Source organism: Pleurodeles waltl, chromosome 6 (genome assembly GCF_031143425.1).
Source record: "Pleurodeles waltl isolate 20211129_DDA chromosome 6, aPleWal1.hap1.20221129, whole genome shotgun sequence".
NCBI lineage: Eukaryota > Metazoa > Chordata > Amphibia > Caudata > Salamandridae > Pleurodeles > Pleurodeles waltl.
In genome coordinates this window covers 1,071,666,764-1,071,693,728 of record NC_090445.1, presented here as the reverse complement: position 1 = coordinate 1,071,693,728, position 26,965 = coordinate 1,071,666,764, and the positions used below count along the sequence as shown (strand labels likewise).

General features: G+C 45.0%; 1 protein-coding gene across 5 annotated transcripts in view; it reads right to left on the bottom strand.

Annotated features, from left to right (window-relative positions):
* RAP1GAP (RAP1 GTPase activating protein) overlaps positions 1–26,965 on the bottom strand; it is a 431,870-nt gene that overhangs the window by 72,553 nt on the left and 332,352 nt on the right. For all 5 annotated transcript variants that reach the window (XM_069240088.1, XM_069240087.1, XM_069240086.1 and 2 more), the window contains 2 exons: positions 21,965–22,043; positions 2,030–2,083 (listed from right to left, as the gene is read on the bottom strand). In XM_069240088.1, coding sequence (XP_069096189.1) covers positions 2,030–2,083; positions 21,965–22,043 — 133 coding nt within the window. The remainder of the gene's footprint in view (positions 1–2,029; positions 2,084–21,964; positions 22,044–26,965) is intronic.

Here is a 26,965-nt window from a genome sequence, read left to right as displayed (position 1 = left end):
TACCATGCCGCAGTAAGACAGTCTCCGTGCTCCGAACTACACAGGAACTATCTATACATGGTGGTTTGCAGAAGGGCCCACTAGTTAAAGACTAGTTGTTCCTCAGATCTATTCCCTTTGACCAGTTGTTATTCCTTTGTATGGTCCATCAGTACGGGAAGGCTGTCTTTCATCTGCACCTGATTCATGCACGTTGTGATGTTATTCTGGTTATCTGGCCCATATTTCTCCTTGGAGTGGATTTACGTATTGTCAGTATACCTATGAAGATTGGTTTGTACTGCTTTAAGAGTGGGGATAGCGGGCACAAGTAAATTATGATGGTGGCACTCTGCAAGGGGGTGATTCAAAGGCTCTGATTAGGATTGTTTGCCGTGGTTTGATAGTAAGGATGTGATCTGTTCCAAGCCTTCACAGAAATACAGTATGGTCAATGGTACCATAGGATGCTGCAATCCCAAGGAGCACGATGCCTGACTTCTTGTTCTCACCCACTAGAAGACGTTTTTCCCTGCTGCAGGTCAGAACTGATTTGTTACCCCTCTAAATCAGATTGATGGTTGTGATGGATATGATTCAGTTCCACACATTTGTGGAGTTGTCTCATAACCTTCCTTTCAGTGATCTTGCTGGTAAAAGCAAGGTTAGACATCATGTAATAATAAGCCTGTGGTTAAATCCTTGGTTTCCGTAGGAGGGATCTGATGATAACAAGATTCATGTTTTCTGGGGTTTTGAACAATTGATTGCATCTGTAGCTTATCTCCAAGTATCATGTGAACAGTGAGAAGAGGCTTAGTCCATTGCACCAAAAGCAATTTTAACTAGGCTGTAACACAACATGGAAGCGTCTGCACAACCTACAGGCTGGGATGGATTGTTAACAATTTCACTCTGGTCCTTGGCACCAAAGCTGAACTTCTCCACCACAGCTTATAAGAAATATTTAAACTCTTGAATAGAATAGTTGTGTAAGTGCATCCCCTCCCCCCCCCAACTGCATTAGAGCCCATATATCTGAACCGATAAATGGTCAATGTGGTATCTACCTAGAGGTATTTGCAGAATCACCCCAGCATCTCTTACATGTCTTCGGGACATTTTGATCCTAAAGGGTCCATGTAGTGCAGAGTTTAGAAAACATTTCTCTTTACTCTGTCCTCCATTTCTAACAAATGCCAAAACAGGCATTGCAGACAATTCTTTAGTTTGATGATGTCTTCTTGGGTGATGATGCCCCATGTCACACCATTCACTGGATTGCTTCTAGAAGTACATGTGCATCCTCCTTTGGGTCTCACTGTCTTTTTTTATAAGTGCCCCCATCAACCTATGCCTGTACATTCAGTATTATCCACCTTCTTAGGTTCCCTTTGCCTCTCTCTAAAACAACATCCACTGTTTCTACTTCAGCCCACAAAATATAATCTGTGGTGTTGAAGCTCAAAGCGTTTTGAGGAGGGACACGTATTCCTACCTAGGCTTGTCAATCGCTCATTGTGTGAAAGTTACTTTTAAAACCAGCAACAGGCAATAGGTAATGTGCAAGAATGTGGGAAAATGTTGCTCGTAACTTTTTTGTGTTATGTCCATGGAAGGTCATTCCCAAATATAGCACCTGTTCTGCCCCTTCTAAATATAACTCTGCAGGTGGCCATTTCCAACCCATGACAAGATGAATTTTATTTTTTATCACGTTATCCCACCATACAAACATTAGCCTATAAAGGGCCGTGGCCAGGTCCGAATTACCTAAGGTTTTATTTGGCTCAGTTTATGACATATCAGATCCTGACGAAGAAGACTCGTTATGAAAATGTATTTTACGAATTTGATTTTCAAAATGCGCAAATTATACATGATAATGAAATCAACTGAAAGAGTGTTTTTCTTTTATAAGGATTCTCCCGGCGGCTTCCGAACCACCCTCCGCCCCTTCACATTTTCCACGTGACTTGCTCAGATGTCACTTTTCTTCACCTTTCTAAAAGGTAAAGCATCTGGAGTGACACAGCTGTCAGGTGCTTACCTTAGGGTACAAGACTGGGTAAAACCGATCCACGTTCACGTCTTCACACACCAGCTGGGAAAAGTAAAAAAAAAAAGAAAAGTTTAGGTTGCACGAACATTTCTTTTAAAGAAATTTTCAACTGTGTGAGTTTCTGAAATCAATGCATCTGAGAAGAACTTGGACCTTGGTTGTCATGCTGGGCACGTGACCCACGTATATCCATAGCCCTGTGGATACATCTCGCTGTAGATTTAGCGTGATAAACCCTTTTACTACCATATTGGGATCTTCATACAGTACAATTGCAGAACATCAATATTTTTGTGTTTCAGCACGGAAATAAAAAAGATAGATTTACATGCCCCTAACACCACCGGAGTGTAACTTTTTGTGACGCCCCGGTGGCACTGTGCACAGCCCTATATTTACAAGGTGGCGCTAAGCCACTTTTTGTGGCTTAACGCCACCTTGTCAATGTGGCCCATCAATGCAGTTTTCTGTGGCAAGGGGGCGTGCAATGAGTGTTGCTGTGGGTGTTTCATCGCGACACCCATTGCTTTTGACACCGCTCCAGATTTACAAGCATTCATAAATCTGTAACACACATAGAAAGAGCAAAACACCATGAATGATTGTTTATGTGCAGGAAGGTGTTCTTCCTGCACATAAACAATCATTCAATAATGACGATTTGCTACTTCTATATGTGCTGCATTCTGCAGTACATATGAAAGTAACAAATCGCCATTGTAGATTGTTTATGTGCAAGAAGAGATACCTTCCTGCACATAAACAATCATTCCCTTCAATGCAGACACCCTTGCACTGTGGTGCAAGGATGTCTGCGTTGGTGGTGGCACCTAAATTAATGCCAGCGCTAGGGGAAACACAGGGATGCGCTGTATTTGTGTAAATACGGCGCATCCCAGTGTTTCAGAAGTGACGTATCGTGGCACTCCTTATTTTGTAACAGCGCTGCACCACTTCTGTGTAGATATGCCCCCAAGCATCTGTATTTCGCTTCACAGTGTGTCCTATGAGACAACTGCATCCTTCTTTTACAATGAGGTGATACTGAACCCTAAACACATTTTAAACCTCCCAAAGAGCTATTTTATAGATTTTCTCTTTGCCTTATATTCACCCTGCTTCAGGACTACAGATCTGCTTGTCCTCCTCGCCTCTTGTTAGAAAAGTGTGGCTAAATTCTACAAGCCAGGTTAATCGTAGGTCCTTAGGTAGATCACATCTGTTCTTGCGTTTCAAGAACGTTGACAACCTTTTTCAAAACATTTCTAAATCCTCTAAATACGTTTTATAACTTTTTGAAAAATAGGCGGAGTGGTTTGCTCAAGTATTTATACATTTTTCATAAACAAACATCTTTTTTTTAAAGTTTGTAAACATTATGTAGGCGTTAAAAAGGTTTGGAATTATTTGCTTAAAAGTTATAAAAAGTACTATAACTTTTAATGATCAAAGCCAGCTTTCATTAAAGTTCTATACGCCATGAGGTTTTTAAAAAGTTTGGATTGCTTATTAAACGGTTATAAAAAACTTTGTAATGTTTACCTTACAGTGCCAGACTATAGTGACATTGAAAAACTGAAGTCCAACGTACTGGCTTTAGAAGAGAGGATGGCCATATACTAGCTAAAATGCTACCCATAAAAACTGAATTGTTCCTCCTCTGTACTAAAGAAAGCCCCTGCCTGTCAAACTTCAGATGGTAGAACTGTCAGTGCTGAGAATCGCAACCACACTTATAACACTTGTAGCATACTTCACTGTATTTTAGGATATGGTAGACTTATAAAGTGCATGACCCTGAAGCTCTCTGCCGCTGAATGACCTGAAACCAGTTCATGAAAGGAAAGGAATGATGGACAACAAACCACCACCTATTCTCAGATCTTTACAAGGTTTTCTAATTATACTGTAATTACTTTATCTTACAAATAAATGGAGTCTATCTGCCAGTAATAAAGACTTGGGTGTGTTCCAATTTTTCTGTGGCATTACAGGCATAATACTCAGAATCCTTTGGTTGCCCAAAAGCTAACCTTCATTTGACTGTCCACCTAGTCTATAGCTCCAGAAACCAGACAACATCATTCAACCACAATGCTCTCTTACTCCATGGCTTACACTAGCAGGGCTTGCAGGCCAGGATTGCCTTTAAGACACTGTGGAGCACATGTAAAGCACTATATTGTGATCACTGTCCTACTTGAGAAATAAAATGGTCTGTAATGGGAAGTACCTGCAACACCGGAAGCAATGCTTACCTCATTCTGAAATCCCTTAAACAACAAAGAAATATAAGACTGTCAGGTAAGCTCTATCCTGTGTTGTACTAAAACCTGGAATGAGATGCAAAAATGAGTAAGACTAGACAGTGGAATGCCAACGTGCTGTAAACTTCTTAAGAACCTTCTCTTCTCATGCTCCGTCCATTACCATTGGCACCATTTGCCAATTGTAGGAAATTGGGTTACTGGCTGAGTGGGGTTGAAACCCTGCTCAAGCAGCCTCCACAATTCTTGTTGGGGAAACCACAACCAAACCCCAAATTAACCTGTGCTTAACTCGCTGGTACCTTGGCCCAAGGCAGTCAGGTTTAACTTAGAGGCAATGTGAAAAGGAGTTATGCAGCATACAAACAGCAGTAAAGTGAAAACACAACACAAGAAAAATCCCACACCAATTTAGAAAAACAGAATAAAATGTAATAAATTATTTGAGACCAAAATGACAAAAATCCAGGTCCAAGTCACAATTTTAGGCCAACGGTGATGGAGTGCAGGCTGGATACAGGACTGAGTATCTTGTGGACCTGGGCATCAAGATACATAGTTCCTTGTGTCGCAGTGAGTGGGCCGGCATCAAAGAACCGACGACGAGGAGCTGCGATGAGAGGTCTGACATTGAGATGCACTGAACAGCGGTGGAGACATTGACTGTCAATGAAGAGCTGTGATAAGAGGTCCTGCATCATTAAGGAAGCAGGTGAGGCTTGTGGAGATTTGTGCAGCGCTGCATCGGCGGAGGGGACGAGATACTTTGCATTGGGCTGGTGTCGGGGTCAGGCTGTGTATGAACTGAAGAAGCTGCCGGGACTTGCGAGGACTTGCACTGAGATATGTAGGCATCTAGGACAAGCAGCGTCGCACTGAGTTGGAGTTGATGGAGGGGTGCATCGCACTGCGGGAAGATGTGTCGAGGAAGACTGTTATGACCCTATGGCTTGAGTAGGGGGCCACCCAAATTACCCTTGGAGATTTACTGGAGTTCTGAGTCCACAAAGGCAGGCTGGATTCAGTAGGGAAGCTCACAGCAGCATAACAGTCCTTGGTCAGCAAACAGGTCAGCAGGGCAGACTTCAGAGCTGGGCAGTCTTTATTTCTGGCAAAGTCCACAGGCCCAGAAGGGTCTGAGGACCTATTATTTATACCTTCTGCTCAATTTGAAGTGAGAGAAGCTTTTTAGAAACCTCCCCCAACAGAGGTGTCTGGAAATTCCTGCTTCCCTGCCATGGCCCAGCTTGCTGGGGGGGGGGCGGGAGAGGGGGCATAAAAGACTATTGTGAACCTCACTGTGAATATGCTAAGGTACAGCCTTTGTGATGGGCAAGTGTGATAGGTGATATCTCCTCCCCCTCATTCTGACAGAGATGGCCCATGATCCCAACACCTATTCCCCCTTTATCTCACTGTTTGGGAGTAATACACAAAGGCCAACTGCCAGCTACCCCAAGTCATGTGACCTGAGAAACAGACTGCTGGCACAAAATGGTTAGGACAAGAAAATACCAACTTTCTAAAGTGGCATTTTCAGAATTGTGACTTAAAATCCAACTTTACCATTAAAGAATATTTTAAATTACAATTCTTTAGAGATCAAACTTGACTTCCTTACATGTGTTCTTAATTTAAAGTTATCACTTATTAGATGTAATAATGTAACCCAATGTTATCCTATAGGAGAGGTAGGCCTCACAGTAGTGAAAAACGAATTTATGAGTTTTCACTACCAGGACATGTAAAACTAAAAAGTACATGTCCAACTCTTTAAATACACTGCACACAGCCCTATGGGCTGTATAGGGTCTACCCTAGGGGTGACTTGTATGTAGCGTTAAAAATGTGGATGCTAACCCTGCAAAGCACCTAGAGGCCCATTGTAACCAATGAAAGCCTCCTTTTAACGCCTGCTCTGACCAGGTGTTAAAAGTGCAAAAAAAAAAACAAAGCAAAGAAATCTTTTAGATTTCCTTGCGTCATTTTTTGGGCCCCCCTAAAGGGGGAATGCCCCCTTTGCATACATTATTCTTGCACAGGCATAATGTAGTGTAAAGGGTTACAAAGTGGCGCAATGCATGCATTGCGCCGCTTTGTAAATATGGTGCAGCGTTTTTGGCCTTTTAACGCCACATTAGTGTAAAAAACATAATGCAAATGTGGTGTAAGAATAGCGTTAGGAACTCTTAAATATGCCCCTAATTGTGCTAATTGCGTGTAAGCCATTGTTATGCATGTTTAAAGGAGAGAGCACAAACACTTCAGCACTAGTCAGCAGTGGTACAGTGTGCCAAGTTCTAAAGCTAACAAAAACTAATTCAGCAAAAACCGGAGGAGTAAGGCAAACAGTTTGGGGGAAGACCACCCTAAGGCTGGCATGTCGAACACCAATCAACTGCACATCTATGGAAAAAGATTTAGGGGGTCATTCTGACCCCCGCGGGCGGCGGGAGCCGCCATATGGCCGCTCGACCGCGGAGGCCATTCTGGCTTTCCCGCTGGGCTGGCGGGCGACCGCCAAAAGGCTGCCCGCCAGCCCAGCGGGAAACCCCTCCCCACGAGGAAGCCGGCTCCGAATGGAGCCGGCGGAGTGGGTATGTGCGACGGGTGCAGTGGCACCCGTCACGTATTTCAGTGTCTGCAAAGCAGACACTGAAATACATAGTGGGGCCCTCTTACGGGCATGGGCACTGCCCCCAGGGCCCAGGGGCCCCACAACACCCCATACCGCCATCCTGTTCCTGGCGGGCGACCCGCCAGGAACAGGATGTCGGTATGGGGTCTCAGAATCCCCATGGCGGCGCAGCAAGCTGCGCCGCCATGGAGGATTCTGCAGGACAGCGGAAAACCGGCGGGAGACCGCCGGTTTTCCTGTTCTGACCGCGGCTGAACCGCCGCGGTCAGAATGTCCTGAGGGGCACCGCCAGCCTGTTGGCGGTGCTCCCGCATCCCCGGCCCCGGCGGTCCTTGACCGCCGGGGTCGGAATGACCCCCTTAATCCCTACTGTAGTTTTGTGTAGTAAAGGGGTCTACTGCCCTTAAAATTAGATTAGAGCTAGGAAAGTACAGTTCATCCAAAAATACATACACAATTTAGATTAATTTTCAAACAAGTACTCAGATTATTTACATAAATTCAACAAACATCCCCAATATTTTTAAACTTATAAAAAGTAAAAGTAGAAAAATGCATTGTTGGAAATTACCCTTTTTGCAGGGTTATCCACAAACTTTTTGCCTTCTTCCTCCTTTTTTTCAGGTCTGTTTTTGCTGGTTTATTGTCTCTGCACACTTTACCACTGCTCCCTAGGTACATTGTACTGTTGAATGGCTTATCCATGATTGGCATATTTAATGTACTGGTAAGTCCCTACTAAAATGCACCAGAGGTGCCCAAGGCCTGTAAATCTAATGCTACTAGTGGGCCTGCAGCACAGATTGTGCCACCCACATGAGTAGCCCTGTAAACTTGGCTCAGACCTGCTAATGCAGTGTCTGTGTGTGCAGTTTTAAACTGCCAATTCAACCTGGCAAGTGTACCCACCTGGACAAAGAAGGATCTTGCAAACACTTGAGACTTTGCTTTGAAGTTTGCCAACTTCAAAGGCAGAATGGAGTATAAGAAGAAGACCCAAAACCCCAGACTTTTAGAATGTTTCTGGAATCAAAAGGAACCTCTGCCAAGGAGAAGAGCTGAAGAGCTAGAGGAGTAATGTCCCTTTGCTGTGCTTCTTTGCTGGACAGGCCTGCAGGTGCTGCTTCTGCCTGAAAGGAGTGCAAAGGATGAACTTTGCTGTGTGTACTGCTTGAGAAAGTTCTCCAAGGGCTTGGAGTAGAACTTGCCTCCTGTTGGAGGTCTCAGGGACACCAAAGACTTCAGTTTCCTCGACCTGCAGCACTGGGAACTGTGTGTTTTGTGCTGTTGAATAGAAGAGAAACCCCTGTGAAGCCGCTGGCCTGCACCGTGACCTGCCGACGCCACACGGAGTCGCATTGCCCTGCTTCGCACCGCGACCCTGGTCTCACCTACACCGTCATCGGACAACTTCACTGAGCCGCTGCTTGCACCGCGACCTGTGGGCCTCTCACTCCGGCATCACCTGCTCACACCGCAGCCTAGGCATCCCCAACGACGACACTCCTGCTGACACTGGCACTAATGCCTGCACTCTGGCCTCTGGACACCGCTCGTGAGGTACACGAAGCACCGTCCCGTCCCACACAGTAGCCCTGGTCCACCGACACCTGCATCATCGACTCCTTTGCCGTCACCAGGCATCCTGTCTGCACTTGGCCTGTGGACACTGCTCATGAGGGTCCCGAAGTGTGCCCCATCTGGCCCTGCTGGCTTGGACCTACCGATGACAGCCCTTCAGCACCGATAACGCCGCTGCCTGCTCCGTTACCTGGTGACACCGCATGTTGCACCCCCCCATTTCACACCGCAGTCCTGGTCTCACAGACGCCGCAACCGGGTTGCTGCCTGCACCGTGACCTGTGGGCACCGCAGGTCGCATCGTCCAGCTTCGCACCACAGCCCCAACGCCATCCACGCCAGCACTGGTGACTTCATCAGCCTGGAGTTCGATCCCCAAGGCGTGTGACTTCAAGGGCCCGACGACTCACACACCGACTCCAGAACCAACAGCGGGACACCTGTGACGCCGTTCTCCGGAGCTTACGGCAAGGAGCACGACACCCTGCGATTCCAAAGGTACTGTTTGCGGGGCTTCCTGACACCGTAACTGGCCTGCAACGCTGCGGCCGGCCTACACTATCGGTTTTGTTGATCACGACACTGTGATAGCCCCAGGTGCAGCTTTTGCATAGGATATGCCACATGTCAAATACATTTAAGTGGATGTGAAAGATCAGAGATTGGGGCAGGTCCAGATTGTTAAGTGTGCTGCCAGGCCCATCAGAACACCCACAGCCAGTGAAAGGTCTCACCATGAGAATGGATGTAGACGGAGGCTTGAGTAGGACAAGAAGGTGGCAATTCTCTATTTGGCCAAAACCAACACCTAGAAGAGATGATGCCGACAAGTCTAATAACTCAATAACATACATGTGACATGCAGGTAGGCCATAGGCCTGGGAGAATACCTGAAGGACTGGATCAATGAACACGAAACAAGATCACAATGTGAATTCATCACAAGGCAGGCATGTCACATCACAAATGCCTCAACACAGACACACTAATTGTACCCTCTCTCATTGCAGAGGAAGATGGATCTCCTGCGGATATGCCTGTCCCAGATTACCCTGATGACATGGATTACGAGCCAATAAACATTCCCCAGAAGACTATCCAAAAGGTCCTTGAAACCCTACAGACCCCACCTTCAGTCACAAGGAGGAGCACAGAACAATCAGCCATCGCAAAGGATCCACCCACCACCCCAATTGTAAGACCTGCCAGCTCCAATACAGCTGAGGACTCAGACGACACTGGCACCAGCTTTGAGAGAACTGTAGTTGGTGTACAGCGGGAGCTGGCCAAGGAGGTGCGGATGGGGATGCAAACTATGGCAGCCAGCCTTGAGGGGGTGCGTTTGTGCATGATGTCATCTGCAGATCAGGCAGCATCTATGCAAGCCCTAACATCTATCTTGCAGGAACAGAAAAAAACCCAGAAGGAAATCAGCACAGCTGTAATACAGTTGACCCAAAGCCTACAGCAGCAATCCTGCCAACGCGTGCACGAATGCAACATTGAACCTCTCAGGGCCGACCTGGCTGCCTACCATCATGATGTGGCTGCTACTCTCAAGAACCAGCAGATCCTCCTTTCTGCAGTACTGCCCTTAAGACCTTCACAGGGAGCAGCAACCGGGATGTCTGACTCCACGTCTTCTAACACTGAGGTGTGTGTTGCCCCTTCACAACCAACAACAACAAGGACAGAGGAGGCAACACACACATCAGAAGAAGAAGACATGGAACAGATCACATTCACAAGGAAAAGTACCCGGAAGCACTAGTCCCTGCCACATGGCCAACTATTACCAAGGTCCTGCGCTTTGTAACATACCAGTCTTGCAACAACTCTACTAAATGACTGTTCTGCTTACCACTGTATATCTTGTCAGCCTGCCCAGTGATTGTCTCTCTCCTACTCATTGGCAAATCCTGTCCCTCCGCACTGTCTGAAACATCAACCCCAGCATGTCAAAAGCATTTCCGGAACCCCTTGTGTAGGATCACAATGTAAGATGTCACTATAATTGACTCACAATAATGGACAATGTACAGATAGCACTACAGCACTTTTCAATAAATAGCACTTACACAACAAATCTGTCTCTGGGTAATGTGACATATCAACTGTGCAGTAGATAACTGAAATGTGCCTACTGTCAAATTACGTAGCTTGTCAATGCAACTGTCCTGATATTATGTAGTCAGATAAATCTGCACAGTGCCCATGATTGCATCATACTCTGCCCATCCTGAGGGACATATCTGATGAAGTGAGAAACCATACACCATCATGCTGTGTTGGGCAGAAGAATGCTTCCTCAAGGGATATCTAAGTCATCAAATAGTGGCCGCATAATGTTGTCACCATGCAATACTAACACATATAACAGTGCACACTAATCTTACCAAACACTACAAAAACTGCATAAATGAAGGTGTATGAGTTTATATACAAATAGGTAATCATGCTGAACTGTGTCACAAATGACGTACGAGAGTCATGAAGACAAGAATACAAGAGTGCCTATGAGAACTCATCTTATAAGGGTGTCCTTGATCATCACACTGCAGTCAGACCTAAAACTGTTCCCCCAATACCAAGTCAGGAAGCACTGTTTGTGATGTAGAAAATACACTTATCAGCAGAGACACATTGTCATCCATATTAACTGTGATTGGTGGTTGCAACGAAGGGTGGAAACTTTGCAAGGTAGCTCTGGGGTAGCTGCCATTCGTACAGCTCAGTTGGGATTTGTTTGTAGCATAGGACACAAATGTAATAGTACAACATTCATGTACACTGATTCCAAACCCAGGATCAAGTACCATTTAACACATACTGTTAAGGGTTAACCAAATAATTATTAAATGCTAATCACAGAAGAGGAAACTGAGGGAAAAATCTTACCTATCCTAAGCTACCCTGACTACTCATTACCCACAACTGTCCCTAACTAACCTAAGCTACACTTACTTATCACATGTAACAAAATGTTCTAAACATTCACCCTCCACCCCCCTTATGAGACGGGACACATGGAGGACAACACATATTAACCTAAACACATACTATACTATCCTAAACAAATATATATTTTTTTTTATTTTTTTTTTATTTGTATATTTCTTTTTTAAACACACAAGAACCCCAACATAGCCCACCCACCCACACACTTAATATGTAAAAATAGAAAGAATCAGGACCCCCCATCCCCCACCCACAAACACTAACTAAACTAACAGCCTATACTAACCTAACACTAAGCCCCTAAGCCCACTAACTATAAGAACAAGGAAGGAGGAGGGAGGGGAGGGAATCATGTCCATTTAAAAAACAGTCTAGAGGTTGGCTCTGCGGAGGGTCCTCTTGATTGACTTCACACGCCGGTTAATGTGGCGCACATCCCGGCTCAGGTGGCTTAACTTGCGCAGCACACGGTCCATCTTCCGTTCCATGTTGTGGAAGGCTGCAGGATCAACAGATGGAGCTGGGGCAGTCTGGGTACCGGTGGAGGAGGTCTGTGTGTGTGTGTGGAGCCAAGGCCAGTGGGCTGTCCTGCACCTGTACCAATGCTGGGGCCTGGACGTCCAGCAGATGTAGGGATAACAGTCCCAGCTGTGGGTGGGGCCACCTGGCTTGAAGTGGTGGTTGTGCTGGTGGTGGCTGTGGTGGGCAAAGTAGGGCCACCCTGTGGGAAGGCCCTCCATGCCCCGGAGGCCCGTTCATGGCGATATCGACGGGCCATCCTCCTGAACCCCGACTCCACCAGCAGGATGTGCTGGTATCTCACGGCCCAGCGCTGGAATTCACGGACCTGGTCTGGAGTCATGTTTGCAGCTGTGAATACAAATGCAAATATTCTACATTAGTAACTGCATTGTGTGAAATGGCACAAGAAGTTAATCAGACAATACATCTAGTGTATTTGTAACAGCTCATATCACCATACAGATCATTGAATGTCCCTGAGGAAGTACATGGCAGGCCAGCCTACAAAGGTCACATCACACATAGCACATCCATAACCTACAAGATGGGTAACAACTGGCTTTGACTTGCCATCTGAGTTCTGCCAGTTATCAGCTAACAATCATGCTGCGTATCCTCCGCCAAGACCTGGGCTACAAATGTCAGTGTACAGAATGCAAAACTAAAGCCGCATGGTCTGCAAGTTGTAACTGGACTTACCAGTATAGTACCAAGTGCCAAACCTGAGTGTGTATACTAGGTTCCAACCAAACAGTCACTTATTCACATGTATGTGTAACATACTGGTAGCATCAGTACTAGGTACCCCATTCACAAACCCATGCCCATGTTTGAGGGTGGGGGCGTGGATAAACAACTATCAATTTCCAACAACATGTACACAGAGGAGTGTATAGAAAACTCCACACATGTTTGGCTCTACACACACACACCACAGGTAAGGTCTATCAACAATTAGGAGTCAGCAAACCCTAGACCAATCATAGGGCCACACGTCAGGAAATGCTGAACTTGGTACACAACATATACTTCCAGTAAGGCCTGACTTACATCAGACACAGAGTTGCAAGAACACCTATGATCATGATTAGCATGCGCACCTAGGCCATTGCACTCAAGTTCCACATACTTGTAGCACTACATGTGGAAGTACATGCTGCTAGGAGGTTCTACCTACAGTTTAATAAGTACCTTGGTAAATAGGGAAGCAGAAGTCTATTGGAAAGCAATTTGCTGTACCAATCTTGGAGGATGTGGTTCTGACAGGCTGACTAAATCTGCGCTGACTTCCAGTGCGACTCTTGTTGATACAAGTGTCATACACATGACTCACGCCAGTACTCACTGTGGGGCCTACAGGAATGGCCTACAATCCCTAGATAATACCATAGGATACGCATTGGCCAACTCAAAACATTTGAGAAACTGAAATCCCACTCATGGAACAAGAGAAATGATTGCCCAACGCATCACACCTTGCTATGCGTTCAACTCACACGAGTCCATAACCAGCAAACACAACACATAACAGACATATCAACACTTACTGGAGTGGTCGGGGTCCTCAAATGTCGCCACCTCTCCCAGAGTGTAGGGTGCCGGTCCACCTGTAAGGCATGGAAGGAAGAAATGTGCTCAAAATCTGTGCACTGACCAACAATTTCAAAGACATATACAATGTGTAGGCTGAATAAGGAAATGGCAGCCATTCAGAGATGATGATACTGCATCTGATATCACGGCCAACTTGTACATAGCATGGGTCTCCTGTGACAGTTACACACATATCTGCACACATGCATTGGCCCTAACTATCATGTGGTGGCAAACATGCCCCGTCATTGGTGACCTGAAAAAAATATGGAGTGTAATCGTCTCATCATGTGCATCTAAGAGAGACATCCAAAGCCTGGTTACTTGAGGACTGCATTACCAGTCAAACATGCTATGTGGCCATGACACATTAATGACACATAGGTACAATGTACAGAGGGAGGGGCAGGGACTTTTGTAAGCCAACCTGTTGTTACAGTTTATTCAATTGATGTGGCCCAGCTATGGTGATTTGCACCAACCATGGAGATGTGAACCCATGTGCATACCTTTGGACTGCCATCCCTAATTGGAATGTGGCACAACTAACTCCAACAAACATTCTAAGATGCCAGCTGAGGGCACCCTACACCTTTTCACCATGTTTCCAAATCCAGATCTGACATGTATCAAAAAAGATAAAGGACCACAATAATCCCAAACATTCATAGTACTTCCGTGAACGCTTTCCTTCCACACTCACCAGACTCACATGAGACATGGTCTGAGCCACTTTGCTATAATCAATTGACGTGAAGCCAGCACTCATTTTCTGCATCATGTAGTGATTCTTAAGTCAGTCTAGCTATTGCGTCAACAAAGTTAGACAATATGTTGGTACATCTTTACTTCTCTGGCAAAAGTGCCCTATATAGACATGATTGCCTCCTATTTCGTTTGGTTGTCTGACACAAAGGCCGCACCAATTTACTTCATGGAAAAGTATCCTGTAAGTTTGCTGAGCACGTGCTACCTGACAGCTAGCAATTGTGATCCTTACCATAGTCCATCAATTATCCCTGTATGTTTCCCCAGCATTACACACAGCAAGTTAGCTGGCAGACATAGTACAAATCCTCTTATGTCACTACAGAGCATTTAATCGTGCACATTTACATGATTAGTACTCACCAACAGGGCCACCAATCACGATTCCCAGGTGGTCCAAGAGATCCTGCTCCCTGGTGATGAGGTCAGCCTACCGGTGCTTCAGCTGGTGGTCACTCCTCTGGCTGGCATACACACGCTGCAGGTGATGCAGAACCTTTCCCCACCGGATTCTGCGCGCCTCTGTTTGATACCCCTGTATCACCCTGCCCCCTGCCTCGATCATGAGTGGCAAGAAATGGCACACAAACCATATGAACCCCCCCAACTCCTCTTCACCCATCCTGCCAAGATGTGGCCTACCAGACATAGTAGAAATGTGAAAGGGAATAGGGGTTAAAGAAATAGAAAGGGGAAAAGGGGGAAAGTAGGGGTACAAATACAGAAGAAAAGTAGACTTAACCACTAAAAGAGCCCAACTATCCCCAAACTACCACTACCCACAACAGACTCCCACAAACAACAAAAACACTAGGTAAATGGACAAATGTACACAAAACACAGTAGGACAGTATACACCAACAATTTTTATTTCACAAATTGACAATACAGACAGCACACAGGACAAAAAAGCACAAAATCTCAGGACACCACTCTCTACACAGACACACAGTCTAGAAGAATCATAGACTGCAAAGTGAAAGTGAAAGTACACCCACTGTACATGATCTGTAAACAGGATATCCTATTACATCACTTCCTGTATGAAATGTCCGCCCTTTTTCGCGTTATGCGTAATTTTTTGCCCACCAATACTGTATTTGCGTAATTTGTTTTTGACGCACAGGAGTGAAAATTAGCCCGCATCCAAATAATAGTACATGGCCTGTACAAATATCTGGATGCGGCCTAATGTTCACTCCTGTGCGTCAAATAAAATGACGCAAATACAGTATTGGTGGCCGAAAAATGACGCATAACGCTAGGAATGTCAAAATTTCAGTGCATGAACTGGTTTTGGGCATTTTTTCAGTTTTTATGTTATGTTACATTTGGGACACATCAGAGATAGGCTGATTGCACCCACTATGGTGTTGATGGTGTATGTTCACATGTGTGACATCATATTGCAGCGGACCATGATCCGCTACTTCCTTCACAGTATTTTTACGGTTGGCTGACGCACTAGATGGCCATATGTGTGGCCTACATATATGTGTTGCACAAATTGGGCATGTTTGGCATAAGGAGAGGATAGCAATGTGACGCACATATGTACAATACCTTAATGCCTTTGGCTCAATGTGTGTTCTTTGGCAAGTAATTTATTTGTTGACCAAGTGTGTGTGTATTACATGAAGCATTATTGCACATATGCTTGTATGAATGTGACGTCCATGTGTCCAATCCTTAGATGCAAGTCATTGTGGAAATGAGAGAGGACATGTGTTAGTCATACATTTAGCAACATCCGTAATATGGACTTCCAAGATTTAGGGTAACGTAGACACCACATGTGACAAAGCATGCACCAGATAGATGGCAGACGCTTGTTCATGTCAATGGTCCACATTTTCAACATCCTATGTCCTAGAGTTTTGGTAACAGCTTCCTAGGCACTAGTTGGTGAATCCCACAGTGAGTCATACACATGCACTGAGGAAGTGGGTACCATGTTGTTTGCTCAGACAGACAAAGGTGAATCACAAATATATGATGACACCACAGTTGAAGTCATAGAAGTGAGCCACAACTCTCAAGTGGCTGTGATGGACCAGCAGACGAGGCAGCACATGTCCACATATTTCCAGTGATCAATTGCACATAGGTGTCTTGTTCATGTGTGTTGTCCAATGATGATCCTGTATATTTTTTGGGGTGTAATTTGTCACAGTTCGGTCCAGGACTCATCATGAGTCAGTGGCAGCTATTCCTGTATCTACTGAGGATCCTCGGTTGATCAATGTGAGTAAAGTGGATGAGGACATGTGAACCTACATGGGGATGGTCCCACCCTGTCACTAAAGACGTGTAATGAGACAGTCAACAGGCCAACCTTGGTGTGCTGAGTGAGATAATGTCTCAGGTGTCATGTTCCAGCAGGTGTCATTACAACATTTGTACACAGGTTAGCCTCTGCAATTCCCACTGCATCTGTGAACATCATAGCCTCTGTGCTGATTATTGTCGCAGCTATTAACCACACACAGCCCATCAATATGTTGTGAGCACTGTGATTCTGTGTGTGAACTGTCAGGGTCCTGACATGTGTGGATTTTTCATGGACATTATCAGAGGTTGCTGGTTCTGCGGAAGTCCCCGTACCCAGTCCCTGCATACGCCCCTGGGACACTGTCACACTTTGTCATTCATGCATAAATGAGACCCAGACAAGGGATGGGCCATGAATTTTGCTTTTCACAGAGGATTTAACTCAAATGGTACAGTTAAAAGGCAGATGATGCTATACAATGTATTTGTGTATGCATTGAAGAAGCCCATGCCCAATACCCCCTGATGAATGAGAGGTTTCCTAACGCAAGTGTGGTACATATGTAGACACAGGGATACTTTAGTGTGACGCACAGACAGATGCCAGTCAGGCTGACAGAATGCAGGGTGAATCAAGATCCAGCAATTTGACAAGTTAAATAATCAGTGGTCTGACTCAGACTGGAGGACGAACTAGAGAGTTGACATGTCAAACTGTGTATGTCCTGTGTTTTTGAAGGTGACAAATGAACCCAAGGGCTGTGTTACACAGCTTAATTAGTATCAAAGCTTAACGGTGTATTTGACAATATGGCAACTCCTATGCTGTTCCAGGCATCAGCAGGGGCAGTGCTTGTTGAAATGGGTGGTGTGCATGGAGGTGATCACAGGTGTGGGCTGCATCTGTTTCTCACAAGTCCTGTAGGTGAGATTTGCATTCTAATGGCCAACAGACATTTTCACACAGGAAGCAATCTACAGGTGCTAACAGGGCTTGGAAACTAGAAGCCAGTGTATTAATTGACCTGACGTCCATGCAGTCAGATGTTCTATGACAATGGCATACCATAGGAAAGGGTGTAGCACACTGGATTGCTATTGTTAGTCTGTGTGTGTAGAGGAGGGAATATCAGGGTACACTTCTTAGTATTCCAGGGACCTCTTCAGACAGGTGGGTTGTGATCAGGTGCATGGGTGTGTCAGGAGTTAGGAAATGGGCTGACATGTACATGGAATGTCATGTGCGCAATGCTGCTCATATGAGTGGCACTTGTGCTGTCTATGTTCTGCTTCTATGGAACTCTGGTCACAGATAGTCCTTGCAAATATTGGATGCAGTTGGACTTACTGCCGTCAAGGGTCTGGTCAGACATTCCTGTTACTGATGCAAAAGCACATCGACTGCCTCATGTATGAGGCTTGTTTTCCCCTTATTGAGTGATGGTGTCTTAGTTGTGTGCCATATGCTGCGTTGGACCTTGATTTCAACATGTATGTGTGAAAGAGGTGTGGTCCTCTGCTATTGGCCTTCAAAGGAGAAATGTACATGACATATGTCATTTACAGTGTGTGTGTATGTGACCATTGTATGTTACGCATCACATTAGCTCTGGGATTTTCAGTGTCCTAATCAGTATCTCAGCAATGCTCCATGAGGCAACACTCTTATTCTGATAAGTAGAGATGAAGGTGTGCAAAAATGATTAGCCAGACAATGATATGGTGATTATTATAGGTGTTTATTTAAATTAGTTCATTAAAGTGGTGATGGTGATTATATTTAAAAGAAATTGTTGACGATATGTTGCCGCCTGCGTATACCAGCGGCCGTGTTCTGTAGTTCCCCCTCATGTTGCAGGCCAGCATCCTCCTCTTCCTCCTCTTCAGGCATGTGTGGCTCTGGTTCCAGGAGGGGAATGTTCCTTTTAATGCATATGTTGTGCAATATTGCACATGTTAGGATGATCTTACAGACCATCTTCGGGGAATATAGGAGGCTACCACCAGAGATGTCAAGGCACCAAAACCTTGACTTGAGGATGCCGAAGGTCCTCTCGACTATGGTGCGTGTCCTCCTATATGCGTCGTTGTAGGCACGCTCTGCTGCAGTACTCGGGTTGCCAATAGGTGTCATTATCCATGGCTGGATGCCATACCCCTGATCAGCTGCAAGAGAAAATGAATGGGATCATGTTGATGTAGCTGGCCCTATTGAAATTACCTTTCATGGCAGTAGTTGCCTTGTGTTGTATGTGACTCTTTTGTGTTATAATGTCGCATCCTAGGCTTCTAGGATGTACCATCTGCATTGTGTTGTTCCCTTGGCGGAACGGGTGTTTGTCTGCTGACCGTTTGTCAGCAGTATGTTTTGGGATTTGCAGTACAGTGTGCCCTCACTAGCATTGTGACTTGTGATACAGGTGTCCCTGTGTCTTCACTGAGGGTGAGATGATAGTTCCATACACAGGTTAAAATTGACAATGTTGTTAACACGTTCATATCAATGTACCCTGGACATCCCATACCTTTAAGACTTAGGCAATGGATTAATGTAAACGTCATTGGGACACTTACAATTTGCAAGGTGACAGGTCCAGGTGCTGGCCAGGGGTCCAGCAGGGCAGTTTTTCTTCTCCTTGTCTTTTTCCAGTATGGATCTGAAGTGTGGGGCAGCTCTGCCATATTTATCCTTGCTCCTAGGATGGCAAGCAGCGGGGCGCTTCTGTCCAACGACGTGCAGGCCACCACCCTCTCGAGTGACCACTTCCTGGGAAGTGTGGCAAAAATCAATACCAGGGAGCAACATTTACCAACAAGTAGTCCATTGCCATACCGTCTATCCTGGAAGTGTTCATTGATGGTGCAGTGACAGAAGATGAAGGAGTCATGGACACTCCCAGGATATTTAGCCACGATGTTGATGATCAATCCCTGGTGATAGACAATGGCCTGCACGTTGATGGAATTTGTGTGCTTCCTGTTGTAGTAGAGGTGTTCAGTTGTAGCAGGTGGCACAAGGAGTACATGTGTGCAGTCGATTGCACCAAGGACATGTGGGAAGCCACTAATGAGGTAGAACCCCTGTTTTGTTTCCTGCTGCTTCTGCAGTGTGTTAGGGAAGCAGATGTGGCGGGGTGTAAGTTCAATGATGGCATCCAGTACTTTGGCCAAAAAGGCAGAGAATGATGGTTGTGATATTCCGGCAACCAGGGCACCAGTTGTTTGAAAAGAGCCACTTGCCAGCATGTGAAGTACGGCAAGCAGCTTGGTTTCTGTTGGGATGGTGCGGGGTGTCACCAAAGTGGGTGCCAACTGCGGTTCAATGTTGTGCAGCAGCTGCTGAACGGCCTGCCAGTTCAACCTGTACCTCTGGATGATGTTGTTTTCCCTGAGGCCATGAAGGGTTGTTCTGGGGCGGAATAGCCTCTCCTGCATTCTGCGCTGCCTTTGGGGTCCCTGCTGGTGTTGTTGTAGCTGCTGTTGTTGTTGCTGGGCTCTGCGTGCACGCTGGATTAGAATCACCTCCATGTCTCCCTGTTGCTGCTCTGCTGCTCTGCTGTTGCTTCTGTGTGTTCTGATTAAATACAGGTGTGCTTGCCCCATTTTAACGCCTGCCCTGACCCAGGCGTTAATTTTTTACACAAATCGGGCTGTGCGTCATTTTCCGGCTCCGCCTCCCGGCCGTGCATCATTTTTGCCCGAAAGCATAAATACGACGCACGGCCATTTAAGTCATGTTTTGGACGGGAACACCTACCTTGCATATGATTAACGCAAGGTGGGTTGCCGCATACCAAAAATGACGCACACTGCGGAATTTTGTTGTCCGCAGGCTCGGGCGTCAAAGTTTAAATACGGGGCAACATTTGCGCTGAATGTGCGTCAAACTTTTTGACACACATTCGGCGCAGACAGAGTATAAATATGCCCCAATTGTATTTTGTAAGTTTGTGCCGTTTTTGCGTCAAAAAGTGGCGCAAATGCAGCGCTAAAAAAGTATAATTATGGGCCCTAGATTCATTCTTGTTGAAAATTGCTTCCGGGAAATGAAATGAATCATGCAGTGCTTCACACAATTCCCTTTATTGACTTGCAGCAGTTTGGGATATGCTATAACTGGTCAGCAGTCAGAGTGCAGACTGGTGGGACCATAATTCCTAACACAAAAGGGACGCCAATTGGTGCAAAGTGTATAATTGGGATTTACTTTCTCACTCCAAACTTGCTATTGGTAACATCTGCAGACAGAACTTTATACTTAAAATGTTCACTTCCTTGAGGCAAACACTAACAGCATAGATACAAACTTGAAAACATTTAAACTGCATATATCCCTAGCAGTTGGTAATAGATGAGTACCTTTCCAGTACTAAACATCAATAGCACACCCTTGTGCTATGGTGTACCTGAAGTGCTTAATTTGTGCCAGGGTTTGTCGGTGATGGGCACTGGCATATGTTTATGATATTCCACCATGTGGTAACGCTGTCAGTTCATTTTTAAAAGAGCACATGAGAAGGTGTTTAAGAACCCAATATATGATTTAAAAAAAAAAAATATATATATATATATATATATATATATATATAATAATAATACCAGTGTACTCAAGCCATTCCTATAGCTTTCTTTGTGTCACTTGCCACGACTCAGTTGGTCTGTTTAGAAATGTAATGTTTAGAAGGTGGCTTGGTACTGGTACTTGGCAGGAATGGCTGGGACCGCAGGTGATGTAGGCTCCACTGACCTCCGGAGAAATATCCTGACCTTGGCAATTATTTGTTTTGAACTTAAGCACTGTCTAACTGTGAGTGCGCTGGTGCAAGGCAGAGCTGGGCGAGCCAACAAATTAACAGAGCGAGCCAAGCCAGAGTCGAACCTAGGGTCTGGCTTGGCTCTCAGAGCTTCATTTAGAATTCCCAAATTTCCTCAAGTATTACAAGTGTCCAAAATCCCATCCTTTTTGAATTGCTAAATTTTTCTGACATCATTAATTTATGTGGCTCTTCTGCGAGCCACAAACTATACTCGTCATGGACATCCCTGAACATACATGAATCCCACATTGGTTTGATGGTTAGGTCAGGACCTTCACCCCCCGTTTGGAGCAAACCCCCCACATTTCCCATTATATTACATTCCCTCACTCGTGCCAGAGTTGTTTCTCCCTATCTCTCCCACCCTACGGATAAAAAGACCCTATTTTGGTACCCACAAACGCTATGTATCGAGAAGCGCTAAAGGGGCTGTGAAGTGGTAACATGCGCTGTATAAAACATTCGCTGCATAATAGCGTTTCAAAGTTGTCCTTAAGTACTTACTTACCTTTGCCATTTGAACAACGTTGGGGAACTCGGTCAAGCATGATATGGGGATGACGTCGTGATAGGTTTTGCATTTTGTTCTGAAAAGAAAGACGAGGTGCAGACAATGAAGAGCTTTTCCGGGGGCTGCGTAGGATAATAACTTTCAAAGTTCAGTCAGATCTGACACATCAGAGATAATTACCACCCTCTAGCCCCCGCCCCCCCCCCCCCCCCCCCCCCCCCCCACTCCCTCCCCGCCCTCCCCAGTCCCCTCACTCCCATCTCCCAGGGCTGGGAAGCCTCACCACTTTTCAGCTTCTCCATGCATACCATGGAAAACAGGCGCCGGCAAAGCCAATAGGTCCAGCTTCGCGTTTAGTGAAAGAGAGATGTGTTTTACTCAGGATGGCGTGTTTAATTAATGTACCATTATGCTTCTTTAAAAAAGCTAATTAAGAACTGTTAGTTTATTTAACATAGAAATGACAGTAGAACGGTCTTGTCAGCAGTTTTCTAAGAAACGTTCAATAATATCTAATGATGACGTTTCTTTTAAAAAGAGAGCCCCCATTTTATGAAAAAAGGCAGATAAGGAGACCGTGTGCATTATTTGAGAAGTGGGCTTATCTGCCACCTGGCAAACAACTGCCTTCCGAAAGTGCTATTTTAGTATCTGTTTCACATCCTTTAAAAAAAATAATTTGAGAAATGTGTTAAGTTTAATATATTTATTTCTCTCTCAAAGCCAAAAGCTGCCTGCGCGTTTTCTAAATATTATTTATTTTCAGAGATTGTTTGCTCTGCTCTATGTTCTCCTTCGAAGTTGCACGTTAAGCACGCACAGCAGGGCACTACTTTCTGGCTGAGGCACACATTACGTGCTGCGGAGTGATACATCAAATGGTACAGGAACTAAAGCTGGAATGTTACTGTCGTAGTGTGAATCCCCCTCTGATGCTGTAATGTTAACAACCAATCAGGGCAATTGGAGTCTCTACACGCAGGCCTATTTTTCAATCAGTTCTGGGGAGATAGCCTGGTTGATCAAGCTTCTCCAAAGAAGAATGTGTGAGCCTAACTCAGATTATCATTCCGAAGCGCTCTCAAATTTGACACTTTTGTTTACTCGTATTTTAGCCAGTCCAGGTTTCATTTTTTGCATACTCGGATTTGTAGTCCGGTCAATTTCAGTACAAAAGCGTGTAAAACAAAATCTGTACTGGAAGAGCTACCCATGCGAGGGCCAGGGACATTTGAGAACCGTGATCTTTCAGAAACTGAAGACACGATTAACACTGACTTGTGTAGCAGCGCCTGTTATTTAGGTGTCCAGAAGCGGCGCACTTTGTATGGTGTTTATGGTGTTGACAATTTAAATAACGTATTTTGTGAAAGATATATTCCATACACTTCAGTGGGGACATTATTCTAACTAGAAGGGGGGGGGGGGGGGGAATCTGTTGTGGATGCTGGGAAGTTTGTACATTTCAAAATACCCAGTGTTTATTTTTAAGCTGAAAGGTGCAACTGCCAAATCTTTTATGATGGGTGAGATCTTTAGGAGGCCTGACGAGTCTGAGCATTCCATCCTAAGCCAACAAGGCGAGTTTTCTTACAGATCATATGTTTATCTAATATGACTCCGGATCTCCCTTTTCACATTTGTTGGGACAGTGAATGAAGATCGAACGATACCTGCTCAAACGATATCTGAGAGCAGTAAGGAAGCACTGGAGGGTGAACGACCACCGAGACCTCAAAAGCGCCCTCTCCTTGAAGAGGATGTTGAGTTATGTTATGTGGACTTGTGCAGCGCACTATCACTATCAGTGACACAAAAGGAAGCTCACATGTGGTGTAGGATGTCTTTCCACGCTTTGGTGCTAGTGAGAGTCCGGATGAACGGAGGTGCCAGGATGACTGTTCTAGTAGGCAAGGTATATGTTGCGTAATGCTTTGTATGTGCGGGTGAGAAGCTTGAATTGTGTGCACTTATGTATAAGGAGTCAGTGTAATTCCCTCCGGTGTGATGTGAGATCGGCAGGGGCGGTAGGAGATCAGTCTGGCTGCTATGTTCTAGACCAGGTTTCTCCAACGCGTAGCTCATGAGTTACTGTAGCTCTGTAGCTACCTGTAAGTAGCTCTCCTGTGAGCAGCTCAGCCTATTAAATTAGAAGCTTTCCTGTGATTTAATACATGTATACCCAAAAGCATGCATTTAGGATGAAAATATGTGTATAATTAGAACTTTGTTCAGAAGCTGATGTTTGGAGAAATTTTTTTGAATTTGCAAAATATGCATAAGGCGGATATGAGTGAAAAAACGTGGCATCAGGGAGACTTACTGCACATATTATTATCTTAATGATGGGGCAATGCAGGTTACTTTTTTATTACTCATGAAGAGAGACATTCGAAATCGATTAAGCCTTTTTGCATTACCGCTAGCAATCCACCAGATGCATTGAGGTGATCAATGATGACAACCATGCATGGAGTGATGACTAATATAGCTGTGTCTGATATGATCACTACTACAACACTAATAATAATAGTAGCTCTGGATGATTTTCATTGGATTTAAGTAGCTCTTACTACAGAAAAAAGTTGGAGACTCCTGTTCTAGACTGTCTGAAGTCTTTCTGTGAGTTGTAAGAATTGTGTAGGAAACAGCAACAGCCCATGCTCATGGCCAAGGGTCCCTGCCCAACCCCCACCCTTTGGCAGACATGAGGAGTATCTGTAAAGCTGAGCAAAGGTAAGCCTGACAGACACATTTTCTGTCCAGGTCAAGCAGCCAGGCTCTATACATGCGCTAAATACACAGGTGTCTAACTGCAGAGCCGAACTTTACTGGGCTGAAGATGTTACAGCCCTGACAGCTTGTCCTCCTCAGCCCGGCATAGCTCTTGGAAGGTCCCCCCCTCATGATGAGAAGTGTCATTGATAGCCTCAGACCAGGGTGCTTCAGTTTTAAGTCCTGAAGTACCCTGAGCTGAGTGTCAATGAATGACAGCTCGTCACAAAGTTGGATGGTGTCAGCAGTCTCAACGACCCCATCCCACTCTGTGGGAGAGGTAGGGACTTCATCCTCTCATTGGCTGGCCTAAGGTCAGCCAAAGAGAGGAGGTGGCAGTGCCAATCCTCCAGGAACCTCTGTGGCCAGGATCACTGCTGCAGCAGCTAAGTTATTTTTTTAATGTTTGATGTGTGCATGCATGAGTGAATACATTAATGTACGTGTACTTGCAAGTGTGTGCTGTGAATGGGTGTGTGTGTGTGTGTGTGTGTGAATGGTTGGTGTATGTGTCCCAGTTTATGAATCCATGGGGGTGTGTGTAGATGGGCGAGTGTATGTGTGTGTGCCCCCCACCCCACACACGCTTGAACTGCTGGACACCACTGGTAAGAAATATCCCTGTTTTCAGGCATTATGTGTGGAAGTACAAAGTGTAAAATCACCAGATTGGGACCATGTCAACTGATACTCTGCCCAGTCCTGTTTCTCTGAATACTTCATCTCAGTAGATTGAACTGGAGGAAGAAAGACAAGAACTTCCTGAATGGGTAGCGAATTAAGATAAAGCCCAGGATTTAGAACAACGTACTCTCGTGATAGCATGAAGTCACGAGGTGCCACTAATCTTGTCCGGAACCCAGAGGAGCCAAAGAAATAACAGGATAATCACATTCTAGTGAGAGGCACCGGTTTGAACTAGTGACTGAGAGTGGGCCTTGGGGGTGCAAAAAGGGGGTAAAGTCGCAGCGTAGATGGGGCAGCGACCCTTTTCTTCTTTCATTTTGGAACAAAACTTGGCAACTAGTGTGTGATAAGGCAGGTTTTAAAGTACTTGGACATTAAATCCACAGGTTGGCAGCTCAGTCAGCCCTTACAAAAATTGGCGTAAGCCGGCAGCTCCAGGGTTTCACCAAATAGTTGGTGCCAAGCTACTGTAAGGGGCTCAACGAAATGCTTTTTACTAAATATGAAGACAGCAGCCTAACAGGTGAAAACATTTTCCTAGACCACTATAAATACGTGTTGATGTCCTGTTTTTGACAAGGGGAGGATTTTTTGTTCTGGCTTTGAAGTTTCCATTTGATGGCTTTCTGTTGTAAAGCACACCTGAACTGGTTGGTTCTGCTCGACACAAAAGGCAATACATCAATTCTGTAAACAGTAAATAAAATAATATAATCAGAGGCCACTATAAACACAAAAAGCTATCACCCTCTCGATGGGGGACCAAATGAAGTTCGATCTCTCTTCCAAAAAAAGGCAGTGAAAGCCAGATATGTTTACCAAAGTGACTCAAGGTACCTAGTAAATAAGCTTCCAATTTCAGGTGATAAACAAATCAGCAAAGTACAAAATTATTGTGCCTGGAAGACGAACATCTCAGAAGACAAGTGACTCGATCATTCTCTGGGCATACTCCCAAAATCTGGATCTCACTTCCTCCCAAGCTGCAACCTTCAGATAAGGGCTGAAAACGCCTCTTTCCAGGACACTCCGGGGTGAGGCATGAAAAGCGATGAATGAGTGGAGAACTGGACTCACAGACAATTAATCGTAAAAGGCTAACAGAAGTGCGAGATTACATTTTTTGCTTCAGACTAGCACTGGGAGGCACCAAGCTAACTAGGTTATGCGTGATCGTTTCGTTCCAACTCGTACATGTATGTATTTGCAAACACATAGCAATAACCTGTTATATTCATAATTTTATATGCAAATTGTCCCCCGTTTTGTGAGATCAATCTATGTATCTTAAGATTGCATTAGAGGTGAAAGGCAGATGAGATAACAGAACAGATTTTGACTCGATTAAAACCTTTAGATGCTGAAAACAGACGTTATACATAAATGGGCTTATGAGGAATGCTCTCATTATAAGTGCCATTAGACCAGCCATCAGTGTAGGTTATCTGAACAAGAACAGAGATGTACATGAGTATTATGTGGTATTTGCTCTGGTTTGTCGGTAAAACATCAACCTTAGAGTTGTTTTGTGCCTTC